This window comes from Tupaia chinensis, unplaced genomic scaffold (assembly GCF_000334495.1).
Source record: "Tupaia chinensis unplaced genomic scaffold, TupChi_1.0 Scaffold000438_1, whole genome shotgun sequence".
Taxonomy (NCBI): Eukaryota; Metazoa; Chordata; class Mammalia; order Scandentia; family Tupaiidae; genus Tupaia; species Tupaia belangeri.
In genome coordinates, this window is record NW_006159943.1 from 1,138,721 (window position 1) to 1,149,793 (window position 11,073).

At 58.7% G+C, this 11,073-nt stretch overlaps 1 protein-coding gene across 1 annotated transcript in view; it reads right to left on the reverse strand.

Annotated features, from left to right (window-relative positions):
* Positions 1-3,376: 3,376 nt before the first annotated feature.
* Positions 3,377-11,073, reverse strand: part of NES (nestin) — an 8,337-nt gene continuing 640 nt past the window's right edge. Inside the window, 5 exon segments of the mRNA XM_027774483.1 lie at positions 3,377-7,653; positions 7,865-7,941; positions 9,842-9,966; positions 10,954-10,978; positions 10,980-11,068. Coding sequence (XP_027630284.1) covers positions 3,857-7,653; positions 7,865-7,941; positions 9,842-9,966; positions 10,954-10,978; positions 10,980-11,068 — 4,113 coding nt within the window. The 3' untranslated portion in view covers positions 3,377-3,856.

The window sequence follows — 11,073 nt, forward strand, 5'->3', positions numbered from 1 at the left end:
ATTCATTCATTCATTCATTCATTCATTTCAATTTGACTAAAAAGGAAGAGAGAGAGAGGGAAGGAGAGAGAAAGTGAGAAGGCAAGCTGCCAGGTCTGGGACTCAAACTGCAGTCCGTCATGTGGGAGTCTAGCGCCCTTAATCACCATGCCAGTTCCCAAAATTTTTAAAATAAATAATGAGCAGATTGCATAATGGTTACTTCATTGGACCTCCCCATGTAATCTACTGCAGTTCGAGTCCTGGTCCTGGAAGCTTAAAACTCATGCCAGGCGCATGTGCATGCATACCCCAAATCCAAAGAGAATGGAGGAGGAGAAGGGATTGGGGCGTGGACATGTCCTCGAGGGGGTGACTTCTCACTTTCTGTCTCTCTCTGTCTCTCTCCAGAGAGTGCACACTCCTTGTAGCAAAAGAAGTCTGCCCTCCTCATGTCTGGAACTAGCTTTCCTCCAATAGATGAGTGCGTGTGGACTTTGTTTCTTCACGCCTCTCGGAGAGAAAGGAGGGGTAGGAGCAGATTTCGCCCTTCTCCTCCATGGTCTTCTCGAGATTTTTGGCACACGTGTGCACACGCCCAGCATGATCACCAAGCTGCCGATTCTGGGACTTGAACCACAGTTGGCCATGTGGGAATGCAGTGCCTTAACTACCTCACCACCTGCTGGCCCCAAGGCCTCATCTCTTCTTCTTTTTTTTTATTTTGAGAGGTTTTATTGCTATAGGGCGCGTGTGCTCGCCAAAACGACCGAGAGAGACAGAGAGACAGAAAGCGAGGAAATCACCCCCCAGGGGGGATGGCCACGCCCCAGTCCCTTCTCCTCCATTCTCCTCTCGGGATCTTGGGCACACACACACACACGTGCCCGGTGTGAGTTTAAGCTACCGGGTCCAGGACTCGAACCATGGTCAACTACATGGGAGTCAGCAACATAGCCATTACGCTAATTGGTCCCAAGGCCTCATCTCTTGACACCATGATTGAATTAAATTTTCGACCTCTTAGTCTTATGACAACCAGATCTCAGCACCTGAATTTGGGGCGCCACAGTGGGATAGCAGCGAGCAAACCTTCCTGAGCAAGGCACGACGAGGTGGTTTGTGGCTGGGTCCCAGCGCCGGCGCAGTGCAGGGCACCTAGCAGGTACTGGTGACCGGCCGTGTGGACCAGCCAGTGAGGTGGTGATTAAAGCGGCTGGATCCCTCACGGCCAGCTGCACGGTTCCAGTCCTGGACCTGAGGGCTTGGGGTACACTATGGCCCATGTGCACACATGCCCAGAATCACAACAGGAAGGAGTGAGGGATGGTGGCATGGCTCTCCCTCCAGGGGGCACTTTCTCACTGCCTCTCTAACTGAATTTTTTTTTTTAAGAGATTTTTGCTATAGGGCGTGTGCACTCACTGGAGAGGCTGAGAGAGACAGAGAGACAGAAAGTGAGACATCAGCCCCCCACCTGGGGGTTGGCCACATCGCAATCCTTTCTCCTCCGTTCTCTTTTCAGGGTTTTGGGTTCACACACAAATGCCCAACATGAATTTTAAATGAGTTCTACGTCTTGGATTCGAACCGGGGTCCACTGCGTGGGAGTCTAGCGACGTAACCATGATGCCACCTGCAGGTCCCACTTTCCCTCTGACTCTGTCTCTCTTCAGCGAGCAAACATGCCCTATAGCAAATAAATAGATAAACACATAAAAAAGGAACGAATGAAAGTGACAGCCACTCCTATCCTGAGCACCAGGAAGGTCCCCGTGGCTGTCCAGCCCACAATTCCCTCGCTGTGCGACAATCACTAGCACAGGACACCTCTCAGTACCTCCCCTTTAGGAAAGTCCTCACCTCTGTCCCTGATGTCTCTCCCATCTGGGGTCATTGGCAGCAATGGGGGGCTTGGGGAACTCTGTAGGGGACTGCGGCCTTGCTGGGAGTGAGGGCAGGATGGGCAGCTGAACACGGGGGAAGGACTGTTTGGCTCAGCCTCTGTCCTCGGCCCTCGCCCAAGCGGGGATGCCCGAGGGCTTGGGGAGATCAGGCACAGGGTGCCTCTGTCCCGTCAGAGGGGCAGGGAGTGGGCCTTGCTTGCCTGGATGCCTGGCAGCCTGGCGGGATCAGACAGGGCCTTGTTAGTGGGTACAGGAAAGAGAGAGCGGAGGCTCCGGCTGCCAGCGGGGTGGGGTGGAGAGAGATGAGATCCTGACCCTGAGGGCAGGGGTGTGTTGAAATGGGGCCTGGTGCCCAAGACAGAACCTCTAGATGGAGGAGGGGAGAAGCAGGGGCAGAGAAGCAGATAGAGAGCCTGTGGGGGCGGCCTCCTGTGCATCCCTCTGTGGTCAGCGGGAACGGGGTGTCCTCGCATCCCTCTCCAGCCTTGAGCCCCAGGAGAGGAAGAGCTACTCCTGGGCTTGGGATGTCTCCAGACTGCAGCAGCTGCTTGCCAGCCCGCCTCCCCCACAATAGTCAGGGGGCGCCAGGTCTTCCTTCCTGCAGGGCAAGGTGGGGTGGTTTCCATTTGGGTACCTGACTTCAAGGCCTTCAGGCACGACCCCAATCCGGGAACCCCTGGGCCTCTCCCTGTCCTCCCTATACAGGGACCCTGAACTTCTGGGCAGCCAGGGAGAGGGGAAAAGCTGGGTAGCCCCCTAGCACAGCAAAAGTGCACCCCCTGGCTCTGGCCCCGGTACTTCCATCCACCATTCCCCTACACCCTAACTTTCCCCTCCTCCCTGTCTCCTGCTTTAGCGTGTGAGGAGAGGCCTACTCAAGATCTACCCTGTAGTCCTCGGCCTCCCCTTGGCCTCCACTCCCTTGGCCTCCACTCCCGCAGTCTCCCTCCTACCTTCCTGCCAGGAATTGCCCAAGGGGCACCGGCTCAGACTCCCTCATTGTGTGGCTGAGTGAGGTTCAGAGAGGTTAACTGCTGACCTGAGGCCACACAGCCTGACTAGGGCAGAACAGGCCCCTCTCCCCTTACCTCGCCCTGACCCGGCCTCAGCAGACACGGCGGGCCAGACAACTGTTTGGGTTTGGGGACACAGGGGCTTATTATGCTGGCGGCACTGCGGGGCTAGTGGGGAGGACATGGGAGGGTGAGGGAGGTGGCCCCAAAGCCTAATTCCTGTAATCAGCGCTGTGGGCAGAGATGATAAGTGGCCTGAGGTCTGCAGGCACTGAGGTCACCTGGACTGGACTCCCCCGCAGAGCCGCAGCCCCCAAGCCCTGGCCAGGCCCTGGTCCTGCAGCCCAGTCTGCCTGCCTTCACCGGAGGGGGTTCCTCTCCCCAGGGTCACACCCCCTGCCTCCCGCAGTCCCCAGCTGCCCAGGCCAGCCCCTAGACCCACCCAGCCACGGGAAGGAAGAGTTCAGACTTGGTAGGTGGAGGCAATACTTTATTTAGGCAGGGATGGTCCGAATGGGGCTATATGGCAGGGTTTGGGGGGCCAGGGCAGGGGAGCACCCCTCACCTTCACTAGCACAGGTCACATCCCAGGAGGGAGATACCCCAGGAAGCAGGGCAGGCTGGCAGCCCCCGAGGGGGAGCCACTGGACGAGGGGGAGCCACTGGACGCAGGCCTTTCCCAGCAGATGGGATGCAGAGGAAGGGTCCCTACTACAGGGACTCAGCTGACTTCAGCCTAGGGGACAGTGCGGGAGCCACATCCCCCTTTGGGGCCTGAGGTTTTTACTAGAGCCTCCGCTCTTGGGACTGGGCCCTTGACCACGCCTTTACCTCCGCGTCGGGCCTCTGGACAGAAAGCACATGCAAGGCGTAAGTTAGGGTGCTGCCCCAAGCAGGAAGGGGGCTTGGGGGCGTCCTGTCTGCCCCTCCCCAGCCCTCAGTGCGGGAGTGCTTCTCCTAATCCTCCCCAGAGGACCAGGAGTCCCCATCCCCGTCCCTCTGAGTGAACCTTGGAAACTGGCCGGGGTCCAGGTGAAGAGCAGCCCCTGCCCAAGGGGTCTTCAGGGCCGCCCCGTCCTCCTGTAGGGGGCTCCCTTGGTCCCCCTCAGGAGCTCCCAGTCTCCCCTGCCTCTCGCCCTTAGACTGCCGCAGTCCATTCACCACTGCCCCATCGACCTGCCCCAGCTCCTCGTCCGAGCTGGGTCCCTGGCCATTGACACCAAGGGTGTCCCTGTCCTCTGGGCCCATGTCATCTGCCCCACTGGGGGTCTCCAGAGGCCCAGGGACTTGGTCCTCCCTCTCTAAGGGCGAGGGGTCAGAATCCCCCTCAGAGCCAGAGGGCTCAGTGCTGTCCTGGGACTCGGTCTCCAGGGCAGTCCCAGGGGCGTCTGCCGCTGCTCCCCCAGGGCCATCATCCCAGGGGACGTTGACCCCACGAGTCCCAGACTCCAGCTCCCCTCTCTGAGGGCTACTCAGGGCTTGCAGGCTGCCTGCCGAGGACGCTGGCCCCCACTGCCCAGCCCCCGGCTCCTCGCCCTCCTCATCTTCCTCTTCCCCACTCTCTTCCTCGTCTGCAAACCCATCAGACTCCCCATCTCCATCCCAGGCTGCTGCGGGCTCCAGGAGCAGCTGGGGCACCTGGCCCAGGGGTTCCGTCACCTCCCTGGGGACCCTGGGGAGAAGAGAGGCTTCTGTCCCCAGGTCCTCAAACTCCTCAGACAGGTCAGAGTCTGGGCCACACCCCTCCTCTCTATTCCCCGCCTCCTCCTCTGAGGGTTGGGCTGCAAGGTCCTTGGGGGCCAGAATAGCAGGGTCCCAGCCTTCTTTTGGGGTCTCTCCTTGATGGGAAGGCCTCTGCTCTCCAGCCAGGTCCCACTTTGGGGAGGAAGGGGACCTGAGGTAGAAGCCCAGAGGCGTGGAGTCTGGCAGGGTCTCCCCTAGTTCATCGGCCTCACTCTCTTCTCTGCTCTCCTCTCCCTCCTCCTGGAGGCCCTCAGGGATCTCTCCAGAACCCAACTCCCCTAGCTCACCTTCTACCTTTCCCTTGGCCCTGCCCTCCAGCTCTCCTGCCTCCTGCCTCCCCTCGACTTGGGGCTGGGGCCCGGGGGCTTCTTCCTCCCCTTCTGCCTCCTGATTCCCCTCGACTTGGGGCTGGGGCCTGGGGGCTTCTTCGAGTACTGGGCTGGGCGGCCAGGGCTCAGGGGGCTTGGGGCTGCGAGCACCCAGCTGTGTACCCGCTTCACCATCACGGCCTGAGGCCTCGGGCTCCGACTCTGTCCGGGCCAGTTTAGAGAACTCTGTCTGCAGAGCACCTGCCTCCTCTAGGTCCTCCCCAGGCCCTCCCAAGCCCTGAACCATTTTTGCCTCCAGACTTTCCTCCCCCAGGGACTGCCCCAGCCCTCCCGCCTCCTGCTCTAGTCCCTGCTTGGCTCCCACAACAGACTCCTCCACAGTGGTTTCGGACCCCAAGGTGACCACTGGGGATGCACGGTCACCTCCAGGGGCTGCATTCTCATTGTCCAATGGGGGCCCTTTCACCTCTGCCATTCCCTGGGGAGCCTGAGGGTCTGGAGCCCCCACCTGCTCTGCTTGCTTTTCAGAGTCCTGAAGGCCCTTAGCACCTCCCTTCCCGCTGCTTCCCTCAGCTGGCTCGGGGCTCCCCGACTGCCCCTCCCAGGCAGCACTGGGCTGTGGCTCTCCCAGCTCTGCAGCCTCCTTCCTGAAGCCATCGGACAAGCCATCGGACAAGCCATCGGACAAGCCATCGGACAAGCCATCGCACATCCTCAGGCTCAGCTCTGCCTCATCCTCATTTCCCACCCCAGGCCTCCCAGGGCAGGGTTCCTGACCCGGATCTTGGTCCCCCACCACATCTTCCCCACTCTGCCCATTCACCCACAGGGGCTGCTCCCGTCCCTCCTCCCGGGGTCTCGGTAACTCTTGATCCTTTCCCTTCTCCGGGTTCTCTTCCTCTCCCAGGTTCTCCTCACTTTCCTTTTCCACCTCTTCGGAAGATCTCAAATTCTCTAGGCTCCACTCTCCCAAAGAGCTCAGTGGTTCCTGACTGTCCTTTTCTAGAGGTCTTGGTGTCCCTTGGTTTTCTTCCGCAGACCCTTGTGGTTCTTGAATGCCCTTTTCTAGAGGTTTCTTGGTCCCCAGATTCACTTCTTCCAAAGACCACAGCGTCTCTTGAGTTTCTAAAGACTTCAATATTTCCGGGTTCCCTTCTGCAAACATGAGAGATTCTAGGTTCTCTGTTTCTAGAGATCTCACTACCTCTGCACTCTCTTTTCCTAGTGACTCTAATAACTCTGGATTTTCATTTGTAAGAGCTCTAACTATCTCCTGGTCTTCTCCAGGAGACTTTAGAGGCTCTGGGTTCCTCTCTTCTAAAGGTGTTAATGTCATCTGGTCTTCCTCCGCTAGAAACCTCAGTGGTGGTTGAGTCTCTTTTTCAAGGGGTCTTAATGTCTCTTGGTCCTCTTCTTCTAGAGACCTGAGAGGCTCCAGAGTCTCTTTTTCTAGAGGTCTCATAATCTTCTGGTCTTCTTCTAGAGATTTCAGTGGCTCCTGGTTCTCTTCTTCTAGCTCTCTAAAGGGTTCTTGGTTTTCATCTTCAAAAGCCTTCAGGGACTCCTGATTTTCTTTTGCTAGAGGTCTCAGTAGTTCCTGGTCTTCTTCTTTAAAGCTCAGTGGTTCTTGATTCTCCTCTTCCAGACTTCTCAATGACTCTATGTTCTCCTCTTCTAGAGATCTCACTAATTCTTGATTTTCTTTTTCTGGAAATAAAAATGTCTCTATATTCTCTTCAAGAGACATCACCAGTCCCTGACCCTCCTTTTCTAGGGCTTGCAATGTCTCTGAGTCCTCTTTTTCCATGGGCTTAAGTAGTTCTAGAGTCTCCTGTTCTAGAGGTCTCACTAGTTCCACATCCTTTTCTTCTAAAGACTTCGCTAGCTCTTGAGTCACGTTTTCCAGGCTTTTCGGTGTTTCTAAGGTCTCATCTTCAGAAGACCTCAGAGGTTCTTGATTCTCCTTCTCTAGTGTCTCATGGTTCTGGTTTTCTAGTGGCTCTTGAATCTCCTTTCCCAGGGCTCTCAGGGTTTCTTTCTCCAAAGGACTGTGGGAGTCTTGAATTTCCTTCATGTCCAGATCTTCTTCTCGCCATGTTTCCTGCTGCAAGCTGCTCACCATTTTGACCTCTCTGGCTGTTTCTTCTTCTACCAGCCCCCAGGTCTGTCCTTTACCCTCCTCCTGGAACACACTGGGCACCCTAGACCCATTGGGTTCTTCATCTTTAACCTCTAAGCTGGGGTGGCTGCAGCTGAGGGGCAGGGATGAGGAGGCCTGCTGCTCAGGGACCTGGCCTGCACTGGGCTCTCGCTGCCTGCCCCCAGGCTCCTCTGGTCCTGGTAGGACACTGGCAGGGACGGCCTCCTTGACCTCAGCCCACTGGGGCTCTGGAGCCTGTTGCCTCTCATCCTGTGGCTGGGCCAGGGAAACAGGGGCAGCCTGGGCTTTGATCTCTGCATCTGTGGCAGGACAGGGAGCCTGAGATGTGGGTGGGATAGGGGTACTGGCCAGCGTGGGGATCCGGGCCTGCAGGAATTCCTGGCTCTTCAGAAACGCTGGCACAGGTGTCTCAAGAGTCTCGGGCAAGGGTGAGGGGAGGGGAGCTGGGCTCAGGACAGGGAGCAAAGGTCCCGGACGCCGGCCCTCTGGGGTCCCAGGGGAACGCAGCTCCAGCTTGGGGTCTGGAAAGGCAGAGGCGGGGAAGAAACTGTCAGTACGTCCTGGCAGTCAGCAGAGCCCAGGGCAGCCACCTCAGTGGGCAAGGAGGCCCATGGGCCCTGCTGTGGGGCCAAGGAGTTAAGCCTGAGACTGTATTTCTCAGGAAAGGAAGGTCCGGGCTACATGAAGCAAAGAAGGGTCGTGTTTCAGGGGGACCCTGGTCCCTCCTCTTACCCTGGAAACTGAGAGAAGCCTTGGAACCGCCGCCAATGGGTGTCTGCAGCCGTGAGTTCTCAGCCTCCAGGAGGGTCCTGGGTTGAAGGAGAAGCTGGGTCAGCCGGCCACCCGCAGGACAGGGGGCTAGTCCGCTGGGGGGGATCAGCTGGGAGCACAGCCGCTGAGCCCCGCCTGCCGGCCCCTCAGACACCCTCTTCATTTTCACCAGTCACACAAAAGCCACAAAACAAAATCACAGGTCACATGTCCACAGGCATCACACACTGGGTCACACACATATTTGGGACACACGGTAGAGCTCACGGACACGCAAGCAGATTCCCACACAGTGGGGCGCAGGGCCATACACACACACACACACACACACACACACACACACACACAGCCCGGGAGACCAGTCTCCCCTCCCTGCTGCAGGCCAATGACCTCATCCGCCATGTGGGGGGCCAATTCTCATGCTAATTGCTGCCATTGTCCACCCAGCCATCTGGAGGGTCTGAGAAGGGGGGCTTCCCCCAGGAAGTGGGAATGCTCAGGCCGTTCCCATGGGATGGGCTCCCTCGCCTCCTCTGGGGCCCCCAGAGCTGGGGACTGACAAAGGCAAAAGAATTCCGCTCCCTCTCTCCAAATCCTTTTCAAGCCTCACCAGCTTGAGGTTAAATTCCTTGGGGGGGGGATACAGACCCTTCTTCTCATGGTTCATTTTGGGGGTCAAGGCCCTTACTTGGGACCTCTAAGCCCATCAGGGCACAGAGGTATTTGTGTCCAGGCCCCTGCCTCAGTGCCTGAAGGGGCTGATTGGGGAGAGGGGCAATGAATTCAATAAGGTAGGCAGGCTACACAGAGCTCAGCAGGTGGTGTGGAGGTTAAGGCCCTGGATTGCCACATGGCGGACTGCGGTTTGAGTCCAGGATCTAGTGGCTTGAAAATCACGCTGGGTGCGTGCCTGAAATCCCCAGAGGAGAATGGAGGAGAAAGAACTGCAACACAGCCAACCCCCGAGGGGCGATTTCTCACTTTCCCTCTCACTGGCTCAGTCTCTCTCCTGCCAGCATACGCATCCTATGGCAAAGTACAAAAAACAAAAACAAGCAAAGATAGGCTCGACATCTGTTCTGCTCTTTCTGGGATCTCGGAGCGTGGCTGGTACTCCTATAGGGCACCTCTGTCCCGTCCTCACCCCTGACCTTCCCCTGCAGCGCTGCTCCTTCTGAGCTCTGTCTTCTGGAGAAACGAAGCTCCTTTCCTCCTCGCAGACCTCCTAAATCTTCCTAGGTCCTCACTGACCCTCTCTGGGCCCTGCTTCCCCTCTCAGGCCTGTCCCAGGGCCCCTGGCTTTTGCCTAGGGATCTGGAGGAGAGGTGCCCCATCCCAGCAGCACTGCAGCCCAGCCCCGCCCTGCAGCTTGGTGTGTGCAGCCCTTTCTGCAAAACCCCTTCCTCCAGAGGATCCTCAGCCAACGCCAGGGCCGGAGTCCCAGGAGAGGCCATCAGGAAGTGGTCAAAGGGCTGGACAAGGCCAATGGCGCGAGGGCGTGAGGGGTCAGGCCCCACGACGTTCGGGCTAGAAGGGGCTTGGAATCACTTAGCCCAGCTCCTAGCCCCTAGCTGAGGCTGAGGCCGGGGGGCCGGTGGCAAGTCAGGGCAGCCCCCCCACACCTGCAGTGCCTCCTCGAGCTGCCCAAAGACACAGCCCCTCGTGTGAGCACACACTAGGCCCTCAGGGAAGGACCCGGTACCTCAGTGTCCAGCCCCTCTCCTGAGGCTGCCCCACTCAGCAATGTCACTCCTCTGGGCTTAAACCCATGTGGAAGCATGGGCTTAGGTGGGACATGTCCTGGTGTGGAAGGGACCAACCTAGAGTCACGGACACCAGAGATGGCAGGGCTGTGCCACCCGTGCCTGGGCCCCTTCAGCTGAGGAGTCTGCCCACCCCTGTGGTTCTGTGTGTCTGGTGGCTGGGGTCAACCTGTACCTGTACGTGGCCACCTCCAGGCTGAGCGACATCTTGAGGTGTGCCAGCTGCTGCCGCCCTTCCAGGATCTGGGCGATCTGGCTCTGCAGACCCTGTTTCTCCTGCTCCAAGGCCTCCACGGCCAGCTGTGGAGCAAGCCAGAGGCAGTGAGCAAACGGGGGCCTCCCGCCTGCCTCCCCCACTGACTTCTCCACAGCTTGGGCTCTGCCTCTCCTACCCTACTCCAGCCCCCTCTGAGAACCCCTGTGAGCCCCCCTGCCCCCCCATGGCCTGGCTTTTGCTCACATGCGTTGCCTGGAACTCAGACTCAGCTCCCACGGGAAGGCGGTGTGAGGGAGGAGAGGGGATGGGTTGCGTGGAGAGGAGAGGGGAAAGTAGAAGCAGAAGGAAAACCGATTAATCAGGAAGCCTGGGGCCCCAGGACTGGAAACCACACAGCTGGGGTCCCATGGCCCCGCTGTCTCAGCTCCTCGCCCAGGCCCCGCCCCTCCACTTCCCACATGCTCTGGAATCTCTCTCTGAAAGGAGGGGAGGGGAAGGGAGGGGAGGTGGCCATGGCGAGACCTCTGTCTGGCCGAGGCAAGAGGCTGTTTTCTCAGCTGCTGGTCACATCTGTGCCGTGCGACGGGGAGCAGCTGCCCCAGGCTTCAGGAATGTGCTCAGAGCCCAGAAGAGTGACATGGGAGAGGGGCTGGTGGCGGCCCATCCAGCGCCCCTCCCCACCGGGTCTGTCTGTCTGGGCGGAGGGCTGCTGGGAACTTGGAGATTCTGAGTGATCAGACCTTCAGACTCATGCCGAGGGGGGACGCTGGGCATCTCCTGAGTGACAGCTGAGCCTAGGGAGGTCCATGGGGCAGGGAGGTGCCATTCAAAGGCTGCGGGTCTTGGGCCTGCCTGTCCTTCCCGGGGATGAGTCTGAGTGGTCTCCGAGTCCCCATTATTCTCTCTCTAACCTAGCTGGCGGTAAGTCTGGGCCTGGGCACCAGGCATGAGTTTTCCAAGAAGTGCCCCTGAATCAGCAGCCACTTTGCCCGACTCCTCTCCTAGAAGGTCTCTGAGGCTCACAGGGATTTCCTGGATTCGGGTCTCACCCAGGTGCGAGATCTCCTCACCTGAAACTTTTCCGTGGCGCGCAGCCCAGCGGCCCTCCAGCCTCTGTCCCCACGCAGCCCTGCGCTCCTGGAGGCCGCCGCGCTCTGTCTGGAGCTGCTGCAGCTCCAGGCGGCCCTCGC